General features: G+C 33.9%; 1 protein-coding gene across 2 annotated transcripts in view; it reads left to right on the top strand.

Moving 5' to 3' along the window:
• The first annotated feature begins 11,282 nt into the window (after nt 1–11,282).
• Nucleotides 11,283–18,381, top strand: part of LOC110024226 (plant cysteine oxidase 2-like) — a 21,626-nt gene continuing 14,527 nt past the window's right edge. The window contains exon 1 of one of the 2 annotated variants that reach the window (XM_020724064.1): nt 11,283–11,679. In XM_020724064.1, coding sequence (XP_020579723.1) covers nt 11,427–11,679 — 253 coding nt within the window. In that variant the 5' untranslated portion in view covers nt 11,283–11,426. The remainder of the gene's footprint in view (nt 11,680–18,381) is intronic. The other variant, XM_020724063.1, reaches the window with a different exon arrangement.

The raw sequence follows: 18,381 nt of genomic DNA, 5'->3' as shown, positions 1-18,381 counted from the left end.
ATATATAAAACGAGATATATGAGATGTTTGTATTTTTTATTTGTATATATATATATATATATATATATATATATATATATATATAAAGCATAGTTTAGGTATTACATTTGTAATTACATAGGAGTTTCATGGTACGTATGCAAATGTCCAAATCTTAAAACAACTTAAGGTAACGATTGTAAATATTAAATAATATTTATTATTTTATTATTATCTTTCAATTACAAATAAATAAAAATATGAGTTTGAATGTGATAAATAAATAACATTTTCTCTTCTTCCGTCGTCAAACCTATTAATAGTAATATAATTCAACACCATCTCTCAATTTTATTTTTTTTATGAATCCTGTAAGAAATTTTATTCCAATAAAGAAATGATTACATGATTTGTGATTGATAGTCTCACGAAGAAAAAAAAAACCGTCAATCAATAAGTACAACTCACGCAAAAAAAAAAAAATCTAAAAAATATTATCACATCGAATATAAGGAATTTCTAAACAATCTCCATGAATAAGAATTGAAAGCTCATGAGGTACTCGAACCGAGAATATGAAGTCTTGTTTCTCCAATCCACGCTTAGCAGCCCAATTTGCACATTGGTTTCCTTCGCGATATGTAAATAATCAATTACCTTGCACAATCTTAAGGAGAGCAAATATTTTTTTTCATTTAGATAATAAGACTTCAATGATACATTTTCTTCTTAGTACAATAGTTCCAAAGTTCCAAAGAATCCATCTCAATATCAATCAAATGTCAACCGCAATTAACAGATAAAGTTAATGTAACTATAACAGCTTCAGCTTCAGAACAAATAGGAGATACAACGATAGTATGAGCAGAAAACCAGAAAATATATTTTCCTTCAAAATTACAATACACTCCACCATTTTCATCAAAAAAATTATTCAACTTCCGTCGATATTAACTTTAAGAAGGTCGCGCAAAGGTTTATTCCAACGAATTAAATTAGTAACATGCTTTCAATAAGAATGAATATTTATATTACTTTTAGCAAATATGTTTCTTAATTTCAAACCCAAATGTTTTTTAAAATTAACAAAACCAAGTATATTATAAATAAAATTAGTAATGCAGATAAAGCATGAATGAATAGTAATCAAATTGTCATTATGTTTAGATTTATTTCTAGCAAACCAAAGGTATCAACAAACAATAGTAGGAATAGAGGTAAGAAAAATATTCTCATCAACATATCTCAAAAAGTTAAAGAAGTCATTGCTGGAAAAATTAGTTACATCATTCATCGACATATCAAAAAAGGTGAAAACATTACTCCAAAGTCCAAACCTCCTTAGCATAGGTACAAGAAATAAAAATATGCTCCAAATTATCTTCCGCTTGTTTACAAGGAAAACATCGAGAAGAAAGACGTAAACCTTTTAGTTTAAGAATATCATCAGTTGGTAGATGCGATGAAAAAGCCTCCAAATGAAAAATGACTTAGAAGGCTTAGTAAAAGAATTTCAAGCCCAAGATAAATCAAAACCATTGGAATAAGATAATGATTTAGCAAAAGTTTTAGAAATAGAAACTCCATAATTACTTTAATATTGATATTATCAATATCGTTAGCAATAGGAATTTTTTCAATAAAAATTGTTTGATCCTTCCCAACTAAACTACAGAGTTTAAGAAAATCTCAATGTTCATTATTCCAGCAGTTATTAATAGAAAAATTAATATCGAAAGGACCCAAATCTGAATTAGCCAAAGGATCATCTCCTATCCAACAATCATACCAAAAACTACAATTTCCTTCACCGACATCCCAACAAATGAAATGTTTAGTAATACGACAAATGAAATGTTTAGTAATACGAGCAACTTTAAACATTTCTTTCCAAATAAAAGAATAATTAGGTTTAGAAGTAATAGAAAGATGATGAGAGTTACCACAATATTTAGTCCTCAATAAATTGGACCAAATAGAGTTACTTTTACGAAAATGAAACCAAAGCTTCATGTAGTTGATGTGCATAAATTTTGTAATGCTTCTAAATCCCAAACCTCTATTATGAATTGATTTGCACATTTTCTTCCAACTCATCCAATGAAGTTTAGAATCTTTACCGGCCCAAAGAAATTTATTAAAACTGCTCTCAATTTTTTTAATTAAACAATTAGGAATTTTTATGAAAAGTAACGTATATAAAGGTAAAGAAGTATGAATACTTTTAAGAAGAGTAATCTTACCACCAAAAGATAGAAGAAGGTTATCCCAGGACATGATTTTGTTATTGATCTTTTAAATAAGATTATCAAAAAGATGAACTTTTCTTTTACCTTTATTTAGATTGAAGCCTAGATAAGTAAAAGGCAAAGTCCCTTTATTGCACTTAGTGAAGTCCTGGATCCAATTCTTCTTGATACTATAAATTTTATTGGAACAATAGAAATAACATCATCCCTCAATTATATGATTCAATAAATTGTAATACGTTGAATTCAGGTTTATTTTTGAATCAGATTCAAAGGGTTAGAGCTTACAATGCAGGAAAGATGAGAAAGAGGGAGAGTACACGGATTAAGAGAAATGAAATGTAAATGAATAGTAACATGTCTTTTTAATTAACTTATTTTGATAAAATGATATTTTTATTTATTGGAGAGAGAATCTTATATGTGATATTATAGACATTTTATATGTATGAGTCTATTGTTCGACTGCTCCATGATTTGATCGGTTGGGCTAGCATGACTTCTGCTCGATAAGACTGATTTGGTAGGCTGGGCGAAGTTGGTATATTCGGTTGGCCGATCTTGATTGGCTTTAGGTCAGTGGAGTTAACTCTGTCTGCTGAACTTAGTCGATCAGTTGATCTAGTTTGATTGTTGACTTTTGATTCCTAGCTTGACGATGTGCTGTTGTTGATAGAATTAGACCAAATTATCATGCAAATGTCAAATCAATATAACTTGATGGATAATTCTTTTTTTTTTTTTTTTACGAGAGAGTCATTCGGGATGTGATTGTGAGACTCGGGTGTCTTATAAAATATTGGTCATAATGAGGAACCTTGAGGGCGTTCTCGGGACACCTGGTGATGACGAGAAACTGGATTCTCTTATGAGTTCGAACTTGTCAGGAGATAGTTAGATGCCTATGCTTGATTTTTTTCCGCTCTGTTGCTTATTGGTCTCACTTCGTTCGATTGTCTTAGACTTGGGATCATTCTTTTTATCCTTCTATTGATTCGATTAGCCTTCTTCTTTAGCTCAGATGACTATATCTAATTGGATAGCTGGGGCCTCTTGATTTTTTGTCGGTGAGCTATCTTTTGTTGTACTTACTCCATTATGGGCCTTCAGATCTCTTCACGATTCATCGGCGCATCCTTGATTTATATGATTTGAATTGATTTAATTTGATTTATTATTATAATTTATTTTGTTGGAATATATTTCTATTATTTAAAATAAAATATTAGATTATAATGAGAATTATTGATGCATGCCTCGGGCGATAGGAAAGTAGTCCGAGGATAATTCCAAATATAGAAACCATTAATCAGGACAATAATCTCTAACCGGACTGGTACTGCATCAACATGTTCTCCAAACAACAAATGGGCCGCATTGTAATGCATATGCTATGGGCCGAGAGCCTGTATTGTATCGTACCTGACTGCTTTCGCGTAATTTTTCCTTGCCACGCCTGCAGGCAGTCGCCTGCCATCAGTCATGCCACGTGTCTTTTGCCTGCCAGAACGTGGGCATCTCGTGCCACCACGTGGCAGAACAGATAAATCTTGTAAAAAATGGGTTATAATTTTAGGATTCATTAGTGATTTGAGATGAATTATTTTGAAAAAAAAATTGTATCGAAATAGATTGACAAAAAATGTTCATATTAATTCAAAATTTTTAGTTTATTTTGAGATGGATATAATATGATTTATTATTTTAAAGTTGTCCCATTAATTTTAATATATATAATGAGCAAAATAATTAGAATATTCTCTTTCAACATTTTCTTATTCCATTTATGAAATTATGACTTATTGCATTAGAAATATAAAAAAAAAATTGTTGGAGAAAATATTGTTGTTAATGGGCGACGAACATTCTGCAGTTATCTCGTGAAAAATGACCCAAACATAAATATTGCTCGAGCGTTTGTAAATTACATTATTATCGATAGATAATTCGGTTGCTTATTAAAAAAATATATCGGTTAGCACCCCGCCAAATGACAGATTTATGGGTAATCGACACAATATGGTCGTCAGTTAAAATTTAATATTTATTATAATTAATAACTCAGATCATAAATCGCCACCACGCCGTCAGAAAAATTGAACATTTTTTACGGCACAAACGTAGGTGGTCGGTTTTGCCATCGATTTTAGGACTATTTTATGTTGTGAGCAAGTGTCCTACCGCATTAGTGGCATAATTACCTTGTGCTCTTTGTCTTGAGCATAAAAATATGTCATTTTTTGGTGACCAAGCCAAATTTGGTCAAAATTGGACGTGGTCACGACAGCGTTCTGGCGTGGCTACACTATATTAGTGGCGTAATTACACCGTGCACTTTATCTTTAGCACAAAAAATGAGTCATTTTTGAGTGACTGCATCAAAACTATATGTGGTCAAGTCAGGTCAAAATTAGGGTTAGGAGCTAGGAGCGCTACGGAGGTTCCGAGACGAGTTCCCTTAGCATTAGAAAGTCCTGAATAGATGAAACATGTTCTTCGGCCATCAAGGAAGGACCACAGATGTGTTGTAACACTAGATTAACCTTTCGAGTTAGTGGTCTGAAACCCTAATTCTCATCCGATAGTCTCCTCAAGCGAGTTTTGTGACTCTAGTTGGCCATAAATGAGTCTAGATTGATATGATAAGGTCTCTAAACATTGGGACGAGTGTTAAACATGTCTCGAGCCAGAGCCAACCCCATCCTACAATGAATTTACTGGGGTGGGGCAAACATCAGTACCAATCTCGATTACATGCTCATGGCACATACCAGTAGGAGTGTAAACGAGCCGGAGCCATGCTCTGCTCGTGTTCGACTCATTTATATTTTGAGCTCAAAAAGTTTGTTCGTGTTCGGCTCGTATGCTTAACGAGTCGAACACGAGTTGTTCACGAACAAAGAGCCATTTTAACAAACTTAATCATGTAACCATAAGACAACAAGGGTTTGAGCAAAATTTAATTTTTTTTATATATTAAAACATCATTTGAATCAAATTTAATAATTTTTATTCTATTTTCTTAATCAATATTTTTAATTGATTATAATTCTTTGTAGCCTTGTAGTCAATTAGTTTTTTTTTTTAAATACTACTATATATATATATATATATATATATATATAAGCTGTTCGCAAACAACGAGCCGTTTTGACAGCCCTACGTACCAGGAGGTCCAAATGGATATCTTGAGTCTTAGGATGATATAAATGGATACCATGTCCTTCCGAGTTAGACAAGTGGATATTTCACACACGTGACATAAAAAATGAAGGCCAAAATTACACTAATTACTCGTTAATATGCTCAACAATCCCAATATCAATTGAGCTCAATTATGATATTTATAAAGGAGATGGAGCTTGAATATAAACTTAAAAGCTTGAATCAAGCTCAAGTTAAAGTCGAACAAGCTTTTAATAAATGAACTCGAGCTCAAATAATAGACACTCGGCTCAACTCGACCCATTTGCATCCCTATATGGAAGAGTAAAGTTTGTTGTGGCAAGGGCTATATGAGGTTTAAGAATGTAAATAAACCAATTCATTTGATGAATGACCATAACTCGACTTGATTAATGCTCAATCATATTTGTTCAAATTAATAAACTAATAAGTTTCAATATTGACCTAAAACATTAAGGCTAAATGTACCAAATTTGAATATAATCTAATTTGTTCATTAATGTTTACGAACATGCTCGTTTATTATTCAACAAATAAATTGAGCAATGCTCCATGCTTGAAAAATGTATTATTTATCCAAATTTACTGTTTATAATTTATTTAATTATTAAATGCTTATTATAGTTTAATATCAACATGCATAACAATTTAATATATTTTATTTACTTTAAATTTTTATTTTAATAAGCAAAATTTTCAATGCTTATTTATATTATTGGATTGCAATAAACATTATCTATAGTTTATAAATTATTTTATTTTTTTGGTTTAAATAAGTTTAATTCTAATTTAAATAAGTTTGATATATAAATAAGCTTCTTTATTAATTTTTATATAAAAAAATCAAGTATGAAAAATAATTAATTACTATAAAAACTCAATTACAGATTAAACATGATTATTAAAAGCTTTAAGCAAATCAAATATGAACTTATAAGCTCAAGCTCGACTCAAACAAACTACGAACAACCTATACTCAGTTAAGCCCAGTAGCTTTACTTACATACGTTTCATTTTTTATGTATTTATATATCTAATACTTAAATTTTAATTTTTACATACATGTCATCTTATCTATAGACAAACAAGTGTAATTTATCTCTTAAAAATTAAAAAAGCGATATTTGATGTGATATGAAAAATTTGGATGGTGAACATATAAAAAAATATATTTTAGATGTTAGATATGTAAATACGTAAGAATTCGAGGGTATGCATGCTAATGCCCCCAACAATCAAATATCAGGATGGAACAAATTGCAAACATTCGTCAAGATTCTTGGTGGGTCATCTAATTTGACAATCGGTGGCCAATGATGTTGGCGGTCAAGCAACATCACAAAATAAAATATTTGTTTTCATTGATGTACATAAATAATCAAAATAATTTACATAATCGACAACACTCGAAAACAAAAAATGTAACACCGCGACAGAGAAGTCCTTGTAAATTATGAATAATAGCTGTTTGGGGTAGTTGCAGCTTATTGAATAATTTGCTGATAATTTGAATAAAAGTAATCTATTGATAAGCTATGTGCGATGACTATTACATTTTTTTTTTTTTTGGAAAATTCAGATTGCTGTCAGAAAACTGTCACCTGTAGTGTGAAAACGTCTTTTTCAGCGTTTTGAAAACGCACAAGTTGCCAAAACGCAGTTTACCCAAACAGACCAGTTGCGTTTTCAAAATGCCACCACACCAAATAAGCTGCCCCAACTGGTCCAAAGGCAAATCCTTGCATAATTTTGGCATTATTAACAACCGTTCTTATTAGGTGTTTTCATTCCTAATTAGGACTTATTTTTTAGGAAGATTTACATGCATACCATAATTCTCACTGTATGACAAAAGACTGCCTTGTTGAGCCAATGAGGGTTCAGACAAGCTTAATGGGACTTTAAGACGATCCTTTAAACACCCGGGTCGACGAGTAGACGATGAAGAGCAGACGAGTACTAGTAGCTGGATACTAGCGGCCACTCGAAGGATGTCTTCCTTGTAAGGTGAATTTGAGAGGGATCCATAAATCATGGTCTTATCATCTCGATAAAGATTATCGGTCATGTCATCTTCAATCGTCCCAGAGGTCAGGAACTTATAAGATCCAGAGGCGAGCTGAGCTCAAAGCAAATTCTAAAGCAGCAGGCCAGATATACTTGGGGATGTGACCCTACGAAGTGTGTGAATGATAGAATGTGAAATGTGGTACTGATAAGAGATAACACGCCAAGGATAATATTGTATGTATGTCAGAGATAGAGCATGGCTAGTATTAGCTGCTAGAGATCCCTAAAGATCTAAGCATGGTCATGGCAAGTGTATATTTTATAAGAGAAAATGCCCATACATAAATGAGGAGAATTAATGTAAAATGAATAGACTTTTTGAACAATGGTCGGGAGAAGTAAGTGTGCATTTCCATTACTATTCATTCTTTTCTACCCTTTTCCCTTCTTTCCTAACTCTTTGCCTTGTCGTGTGCGGCCCAAATATAAAATATGATTTGACACCTATATATTTAGGTATCTAACAATTAAATTTCATTTTTTACATACACATCATACCTTATCTTTTAAAAATTAAAATGATGGTACTTTTCATGTGATATTAAAAATTTGGATGGTACAAATATATAAAATTTAGATGCTAGATGTGTAAATACCTAGGAATTGGGTGATATGTGTGTAAATGCTCTTATTTTTTTATTGTTGTTGTTGATAAGTATTATCTTGTATTTTTTATTGTCATTATTGATGGTGAGCATTTTATTTGTATACAAAAAATAAGTTGCCACGAATCTCAAAGTAAATGGATGACTCAGAAAAAAGGGGCAACTGATCACGTAACCGGTCGATTGTAGCTATTAACAAATGAGAATCTATGGGACAAATGAACGTAAGGGCCTACCAAAGGATTTTGTCCCTCAGAATGATGATCGACGAACGACAAACAATTGACGATCTTCTCACTGTCTTAATACATTCAGATACTTTTGTAATTACTGAAAAACCTCCTTAAAAGGCTAATAATTAGGAAGTACATCTATAAATTTGTAAGATCAAGATTCTTTTTTATAAATAGGGGGCCAATATCATGAATAAAGGCAATGCATTCTCTATTGTTCTCTAATATACTCTCTTTTTAGTGTGACGTTCTATACCTCGGTTGTGTTTTGTAGACACATTTGGATTAACATCCTTTAAGGTGTGGTGAGAGTGGAAACATGTCATCAACAAAAATGAGAAACTTAACAATAATAGCAAGGAGAATTCAGCTAGAGGAACATGACAGAAGCAGCATGCAATAGAGAGTTCATGGAAGAATTCATTTAGCAAGGCTTGTAAGACCTAAGGACTCAAAATACTAACCAGATGTCAGGACAATACTCAGAGCGGTAGCTGGTTTAGGGGAGGTCCCAATTCCAGAAGGAGAATCGGCCCAACTAGGGGCAACCAACCCCCCTTAAGGGGAACCACCAACACTGGAAGAAGAATAATCCATCTACACGAGAAGCCCGATGATGTGTTATACCAATATAGCGCTGGATTCACCCCTATGGAGGAAAAGAATAGATCGGTGCGAACCGAAGCACTGTGACAACCATAAATGCCATCTAACTACAAATCTCAAGAGTTGAACTACTAGAGAAGTTAAAAATGCCCTTTCTAGAGCCATAAAAAAACAACCATATCCCAAAGACCACCTCGCATTGTTTGAATCTTCCATGTGCGTGCTAAAGATTGCTGACGCTCTCAAGGGTAAGCTATTCCTTACAATATTGAGGTCGTGTGTACTAAAATGGTTCAACGGGTTGCACGTAGAGGTGATCACCTATTTTGCGGAATTGAGGTCGTGTGTACTAGAATGATTCTGCTTCCACCTTAACCTTGCAGAGCCGCAAAGCCTGGCCGAGTTGTTAAAGATGGCCAATAAGTACATAGTTGCTGATGAAAACACCCCCGAATGATAATTCAACTAGACTCACTCTCACATGATTTGCGCTTCACTCTTGGTGGATCTTGTTGCTGTCGAGCCGGAAACATCTCCATAGCTGACCTATCTCTGGTTTAGAACAACGCTTCTTATACTTGACTTTGAATTGTAGGTCGATCGCTCACCACAGAGGGAAGTTTTTTACCCTAGGTCGTTAGTTTTTTTTGAGATTTGTGTAAATAGTTCTGTTGTATACAATTTCAAGATTTTATGTTAGTTTTTTAAATTTAGAATTTTATAAAAATTATTGCACGCTAAAAAAAAGAAAAAGAAAATGCAGAGCATTTTGAATTTTAATTTCACATTAATGTCACACGCCCTAATATGTAAATGAAAAAAAAAAGGGGGACATGGAATATATATATACATATATAGCATTTACATACATACCGCCCAATTCCTCAATATTGACATATCCAACACCTAAATTTTATTTTTTGCATTTATATAAATTATATCTTCCACATCACATAAAATCTATCATTATTTTAATCAATAAAAAGTGAAATACTCATTTTCATGCAAAAATAAGATGAAATGCAAACTGAACCTTGATGTTAGATATGTAAAGCATATAAAACTAATGGCGCATTTACATACATACCACCCAATTCCTCAATATGGACATATCCAACACCTAAATTTTATTTTTTGCATTTATATAACTTATATCTTCCACATCACATAAACTCTATCATTATTTTAATCAATAACAAGTGAAATACACATTTTCAACATGCAAAAATAAGATGAAATACAAATTGAACCTTGATGTTAGATATGTGTAAATACGTCGCAATAGAGTGATTTGCATGTAAATCTCTCAAAAGTATTTAAATGGCTTGCTTTAACGTGGAGTTCTCATGATGTCCAAAATATATTACTAATTTGTTGACCCAATCCTTACTTTTATAATCTTAAACTTTATGGAATTATCATCTTTTATCATAATCTTTTTTATTTACTTATTATTATAAACTAATATAGTGATTGATTCGTGTAAAGCTTTCACCCATGCAATTATATTATATATATAATTGATTCAAAAGATGCTTCGTTTGTTCCTGAGCGCACTTACACGCGTGTAAAAATATTTTTTATCATTATTTTAAATAATATTCTTTTTTTATTTTAAATATTATAGTTTGAATTTAACATGAAAGGTTGGCTAGGGATGAAATTTTTGAACTTCCTAGTTTTCATAAATTAAAAATTTTAAAAAATTGATAAATTTTACTATTAAATTAAATTTAAAATACGACAAATGTTATAATATGTTTTTTTTTTATTTTAAATATTTTTCTTATGTATTTGTGTTTTGAGGGCAACTAATTTGAGCTAATCAAGTTAGCATATTTTTAGCTTTCATTTTAGGGTTTGTTTGGGGCAGCTGCGGCTTATCTAGCTTCTGCTGATAAGCAGCTGATCCGATAAGCAGTCTAGCTGTTTGGTTGGCGCTTATGGAAAATTGATCATTCTATCTCTGTTTTGAATAAGTAGTTTAGTTATTTGGTTAGTACGTTTTGTAAACAGTTTATTTGTAATTTTTTTTTTAAATTTAATGAATAATCTATGCAGCAGAATCTGTTTTGTAAACGCATTTTCCAATAATCTCTCAATAAGTGAGAACCAAACAGTGAGACGGCGTTTTCAAAACGTCACCCGCACTTATAAGCTGCCCCAAACGCCCTTAGATGATTTTTTGTCGATTTTATGTATCAGATCATCACCACAATTCTATTTAAAATTTTTTGTGTTGAGAATACCTCACCTAATTTGTTATCCTTATAAAATCAAAGTAAAATAAACTAGCTGTAACCCACAGCAAACTGTACAACTATTGGAGTCGGGACAAAGCCGGCGGCGTTGCGAAAACTAGACTTGTATTGAGAATCAGAGAGCCCGGTTTTCTTTTGGGGGATTTCTACAAAAGCCATGGCCCCTGGTTTTCTGGAAGAAAACCTCTTTTATATCTCCCGCCTCTGCTTCCGCTCACCTTCATCCGAGATCGAACGATGAAGGTAGAGGGAAGCGAGATGGGGGAGAAGAGGAAGGTGGAGCAGGGGAGGAGAAGAGACGAGCAGGAGAGGATCGTGAGGAGGCGAGGAGGAGGAGGAGGGTTTAGTCGGCCGCAGAGGTTACGGCGGGTGCTGGCGGGATCGCCGTCGTCGGCGATCCAGCGTCTTTTTGAGGTCTGTATGGCGGTTTTCAAGGGTCCCGGGACGGTGCCGTCGCCTGAGGCCGTGCAGATGTTGCAGCTCGTTCTAGGTGATTGTTCTGTTTCATCTCTTGTTTGATCGAGCTAATTTGGTTTCGTGAATTCTGATGAGTTGATTAGGATTAGAAGGTTCGGTGTGGATTTTGCGACTGGTTAGGGGAGTTATCGTCTTTGCTGGTTTATGACTCGTAGGATGTTGAGTTGTGATGGTTTGATGAGTTTTTGTTCGTTTATTTTCTCGAATTGGGTTAGAGTTTAATCCGCGGGGACTTTGATTTTGAAATGGTTATAAGTTTTTGTTGTGTGCTTGCTGATGAGTTAGTTAATGATCATGCAATCATGGTTTTTGATTGTTGTTGAAATATGGTTTCTTGTTTGTTCTATTATTAGTGTTGGTTTGTGTATGTTTTTGTGATATTATGCATGATCTGTTGTTCCTTCCATTAATGTTGGTAAATTTAATGACATTTTCATATACTTAAGGTTCACTTGGTAGCTTGTAGATAGAGAAAATGATTTTAGAAATTGGTGATCTATTTTCACTCATTTTGTGTGTGGAAATGAATCATCATTTTAGGAGGTTTGGTAATAGGATTCAAGCAAGAATTACACAGGATTTACAGTATGTCTGGTTAAATGACATGAATGAGCAAACTAGATCAAATATATTTTTTTTAAATCCCATTTTACCTCCATTTCAATATAAATTTCACATTTATTAAATCCAATAGTTAAGTGGATTTAGGGGATTTAGACGAACCAAAAGATTACAAGATGTCGTCGATTTCTTCACCAGCAAGCTCTTGGCCCTCATTAAGAATTCCTCTCTTGTTTTTTGTCAAGGGTTTCAAGTAGGAGTAAAAGGGAAGAAAGTTCAGAGTTTTGAATGCAATGTTGCAATCTCATCGACGCCTTCACCAATAAGCTCTTATTGCGACTTTCATGCTTCTTTTTTGTCAAGGGTGTTGGGTGGGTGTAGAAGGGGAGAAAGACGAGGGTTACATTTATTAGATGTTTTACAATAAGTTCAACAACAACAAGCCTTTATCCCACTAAGTGGGGTTGGCTACATGCATCTTTTTTCTCCAATGTGTCCTATTGAGTGTCATACTTTCATTTAATTCTAAAAAATTATGATCATTTTTTATACGTATACTACATGCCAGGTTCTTTTTAAATCTACCTCTACCTTTCTTAATATTAATCAAATCTAAAAATGTTTGACGTTTAATGTGACCAAAACATCAATTCCCTTCCTCCTACTCATCTTGACACGTCAACTCCTACTCTTATATCCTGCTACAAAACATTCCGCACATCTCATATACTTGACTAATGCATGTCAATACCTTCTTAGATCTCGAGTTTTGTTCATCTCCAAATTCTTGACTTGTCAAGGTCCAACTCTGGCTTGGCAACTATTCTTTCTCCAAGACCTATGAAGTTTGATATTTATTTTCTCCTCATTAGAAACTCTCTCAAAGGATGATATGGTCCTCTTTATGATTCACTTCACTCTTCTATTGGCACAAATGCTTTGTAAATTGGCTTTATCTATAATTTTTTGGCATAGGGAAGGTTTTCTTTTCTTGCCCTTCAGTTTAGGTGTGCACACTGAAAAATTTAGGATTCTGACCTTTTTTGGTTTGGTTGTCTTTGTGATCTCTCATCCTCTATTCTCTCAGCTCGAAGTAGCTCAATTTGAAGTTTTTTGTTCAGAAATTTGAATGTATTTCAATCTACTTCTGCTCATGGATACTCAGACAGTCACAATATTCACAACCCTTTGTTAATGTTGAAAGGCAATTTTATTCATTTGGAAAGTAAAGTAATATTAACTGTTTTTGTTGACCATTATCATACTTGGATGATTCTTTTTCTCCTTACTCTACAAGGAAATATATATTTTGACTATTTTTCCTAATGTCCTTAGTCTTATTCCAACTATTAGAGGTCTCATTTGTGAAAACTATTTGTTTTTGAAAACATTAGAAGGAATTATGTTGAACATTAGAGACATAGCATAAGAACCTAAAGGAAAACTTTTCAATAACTTATGGATCTAATTCAACTTGCTTTAAAGTTAATTGCATGTATGATGGTTTCAGAAATGCGGTGTTACCAGCCTGACGAAGGATGTCCAGATAATAAACTGTACAGGAAAGAAGTGAATTTTTATGAGAAATTTTCTACGTTTAATAAATTTTTACTACTAACCATATTTTATACTATTTCATGCCGCCTATTCTATATTTTAATCAGAATATTCACATACATTTTTGTAAGTTATTCATCTCTTTTCTCATGACATTCTTCCAGTTATTGTTTTCGAAGGCCTAATATTTATGGTATTTTGATTATATTGGAACATATATTAATATCTAAGGAAAGCTTTGTATGTTGGATAAAATTTTTGAAAAGATATGTACCACATATATGGGGCAGATAAGAGAATGTGTTGTAATATATTGTTCATTATTATGGGAATTCTCTGATAATTGTTTAGAATCTTGAGTTTGCTAGGGACTTTGAATGGGATTTGTCTTTATTGTATTATTCTAGAGAGATTTAATGATAATAATATTGTGTTGTTTTTGTGTTTGTGTGGTTATGATGTCAAGATAAAAGATATTAAGTTCATTAAATTTTTTTTTCATTTTGTTGTTTTCTCCCTTGAAGACAAGTTTGAGTATTTTTTAATATTTATCATATGTGACATTTCTTTAAATTAATTTTTTTAGTAGTCGGATGATAACATTTATGCTCTTTTTGCATGGATGAATTTCCTATAAAAACACACTTGAGTGCTTTAGGATCAAGTTTATATTAGCGTTATTTGTGGATGTGAAGATACATCAACAAAAAAATTTTTGGAGGAAGTATTGTTAATAAATTATTTGTGGAAAAAATTAAACAAGTTAATTCAAGGAATTTCTGAATTCAATTATTCTTCGTTATATTAGTGAGATATGTAGAGGTTAGGAGAGACTCCCCAATTATTCTTTTCTCTTTCCTATTGTCGGTAGCTAAAAGGGAGAAAGTTAAAAATTTGTGGGTGATTTGTTCAAACTTGTCCGTAAGAAGTTGTCGGTCGCTGGGAGTGAAGTTCCGTCGCCCGCTTCGGAAGGACATTTTATTTATATACATATATATAATTTTTAGAAAAATATGAAATCAAACTGACCTCATATTTTTCACAGTTTAAATGAAAGAGCGCTCTACCTCAAATCCTGTATCTATTTTGAGGGATAAACACAAGACTTGAGGATGATGCTCGATCAAATAAATTAAGAAATATATGACATCGTTTGGTCTGCGAAATCGTTTTAATTGCCGACAAGTTCCCCTATTTAATACAAAGAATTAAATAGGGTTTATTTTAGACTGAGTTCAGAAAAGCTTCCTATAAGTGCAAACCCCTATAGTTAATTACAACTTAAATGACCGAAATTATCTAAGAAAACTCTCGATAAAAAATTAGGGGATATCATCTTCAAAGAAGTCAAAAGGATAAGACTTTTCAACGAAATCGGACGAAGAGGTGTGAAAGGGGAAATGCTCGAACCTGGAACAATGTTGAGGAATCCAAATGAAGAGAAACTAGGGGAGGTCACAGATCTTGAGGAAAACCTCAGTGACTTCCCAGTCTATCCTATGATTTGACTTTAGTTTTGAGAAGAAATTATTAAAGTGTTTATCCTGTCAATTTTGTTTAATTAGAGCTTATATTTGCGTGACATGGTCACATAATTCGCCTGGAAGATATGAGGGTTTACGTCGTATCGGACGACAACCTCGGAACCTAAAACGAGTTAGGGCTTAAATCGTACAACAGAGCTATACGAATGCCTAAAGAAAAGGTGGAGGATTTATGTTGCGCTAGGCAAACAACCTCGAAATTCTATGGATTGTTGTTTAATTTCGAGGAAAAGAAATGGTTTTGTTGGGGAAGACATGTTCTGCTGTTGAAGATGGTCGTGCTGCCCACCGCGCTAGCTCCAAGTTCCTCGACGTGACGAGTTTAATTTTTCTAGGGTGTCCAGTTACGATGTTAAATCAAACAATCCTATGGTGAAAGTCTTCTAAACATCCTATATAAAAAAAAACATGCTTAAAGATATATAAATAAAAATGTGCAGTACAGGACAACAGTAGGATGCATGTAGAACAGTAGCAGGTAGAAACATTAGTGGTATAACATGCTGTACAGAAAAACAGTAGCAGGTAGAAATATGACAAGTATAACGTGTTGTACAGTATGGTAGCAAATAGAAACAGGAAAATAAAGTACTGAAAAATATAAAACAAACCTGTACGCCTGTAAGATTCAATGTTCCTTAAGTATAGCAAACCTAAATGCATCTCGAAAGCAAAGTCCGGAAGAAAAACGTTATCCAAGAAATCCGAGGAAAAGCGGAAAACTCGAGAAAATCGACGAGAAGAGACTCGAGTAGAAGAAAATCCTCAAAAATCCTAGAGAAATTCCGAAAGAAAGGAAGAGTAACACGAGTGCTCTGTCCTGAACAAAAATGATATAAAATGCTGTACAGGAAGAGCAGTAGTAGGTAGAAAACATGAATAATATGACATGCTATACAGTACAATAGCAGGTAGGAACATGAAAATAATGTACTGAAAAATGTAAAGCAAACCTGTACGCCCGTGAGATCCGATGTTCTTTAAGTATAGCAAGCCTAAATGCATCTCAAAAGCAAAGTCCGGAAAATAACGTCATCCAATAAATCCGAAGAAGAGTGTAACAACGACTCATGATAGAAAACTCGAGAGAATCAACGAAAAAAACTCAAGTAAAAGAAAATCCTTAAAAATCCTGGAGAAATCCCGAAAGAAAGGAAAAGTAACACGAGCGCCTTGTCCCAAAGCTTCAATAATAAAAAAAAAGAATCGGATGAGGGGGACCGCAAGCACTCGTATGGGACTAGTATGTATTTATACTCAAGGGTCCACGAAGGCTACTCGGTCACCCGAATGTATAGAACCCGCCACTCGTCTAGAACTGTGTCTTGAACCTCACTTAGAGGGTTATTTCCCAGTCTAAACAGGTATTCGTCGGGTGGACAACCAGCTTTAAAGTACGTTTTATGTTTTTAACATGTATACAAATTTTAAACATGCAAAGAAGAGTTATCAATTTTTGTTTCGTAGAAAAGTATGTTTATTTTTTGCTTGAAAAAGGGTTCGTCAAAACTTATATTTTTCTTTTTTTTAGAAATTTTCGTTGTCCACGAGTCGATTACACTGTCGGGCCAACTCCCGCTAGACTTATGTCGGTGAAGGGTATCATATCCTATTGTTTATCAAATGTCTGGATCTTGATGTTATAGGATAGGACATCTTTCTGCTCTATCTTCGGTGTGCCTTTGTCATCAACACCGTACGCCCCAAAACGACTACTTGCGACCTTGCTTGATGGTTTCACGTATAGCAAAAGGCTATTCGTGGACACTTATGCATCGGACATAAGCATCGAAAACCGAACCAAGAAGCAAGAAAAGAAAAGAATAAAAATGGGGTGAGAGAGAGGAGACACCGATCCATCTAAAACACCGAAAAGGAGAATGAATCAGTTCTCAAAACTCATATCGAAAAGACCTGGAAGAGTATGACCCAAGGTCTTTCTTAACAAACATAAAGGGCAAGCTCGCGCTAATTTTCCCAAACCCCAAAGATATAGGATTAATCAAGTCTACGGATGCTTTTCTTTTTCAAAATGAGGTTTAAAATTTCTCAAACTTTAAAAGGAAGTGATCTCGGGGAAACCACCATTAATATTTCCAAACTCATGCCGAAATCAAAATTCCCCCAACTTTCAGATTAATAAATAGCCTCATATATCAAATAAGCATGAACTTTTCTCACATAACCAAATAACTGCTCACGGCCGGGGTCAATTGAATAGAAGAAACAGCAGCTAGGGCTCTCGGCCAAAGCAACCCACAAGGGAGGTAATCACTAAGGCTCACGGCCCAAGGTAGCAAGGGACCGCAAGTGAGGTCCATGACCCAAGAAACAACAAATAAGACTCACGGCTAAGGCGACCAAAAGAACCACCAATGACTACTATGCTTCCCTGACAAACATAAGAGAATAACTAAAGTGATTATAATTTTTGGGATGACAAACTTGATTCATCAATAGCATTCAATCCAATCAAAGCTAGCAAGAAGGACCAAATCACATCCAATAACCTCCAATAGGCCTCACGGGTAAGGACCAAAAGGGGAGGCAAAGAGGGTCAACCGAACTCCCAAACCAAGGCACACATCACCCCAAATTAAAATCTGGCAAGATCAAAGTTGAACCACACGGCAAGCTCAAACAGGGCCATCCCAAAGATAAGATCAAACCCAACAAGGTCTAAAACCGCAATCATCAAATGACCAAAATATAATCACCACAATCCAAAACCGAGCCTAGCAAGGGCCAAAACAAACAAAGCCACACCCCAAATCAGCCTTATACCGAGCCCAACAAGGACCAAAACCCAGCCCAGCAATATTAAAATCCAGGCCTCCATAAAAAAAAAATAAAGTTCTAGCAGTTTCAAACCAAAACCAAGCCGCAACTAAGGTTCAAATTCAAGTTACAACAAGATAGTCGAAAGAAAACATTTCCATACCCCTGAGACATCAAAATATAGAAACGACACATGCCTTACACAAGAACAACTACAAAATTATTGCGAATCAACATAAATTCATCCACCACACGTATATTTGAGCCAAGACACC

The sequence above is a fragment of the Phalaenopsis equestris genome, unplaced genomic scaffold (assembly GCF_001263595.1).
Source record: "Phalaenopsis equestris unplaced genomic scaffold, ASM126359v1 Scaffold000251, whole genome shotgun sequence".
Classification (NCBI taxonomy): Eukaryota; Viridiplantae; Streptophyta; class Magnoliopsida; order Asparagales; family Orchidaceae; genus Phalaenopsis; species Phalaenopsis equestris.
Note: the sequence above shows the minus strand (reverse complement) of the source record. Positions and strands in the feature narration are given on the sequence as shown.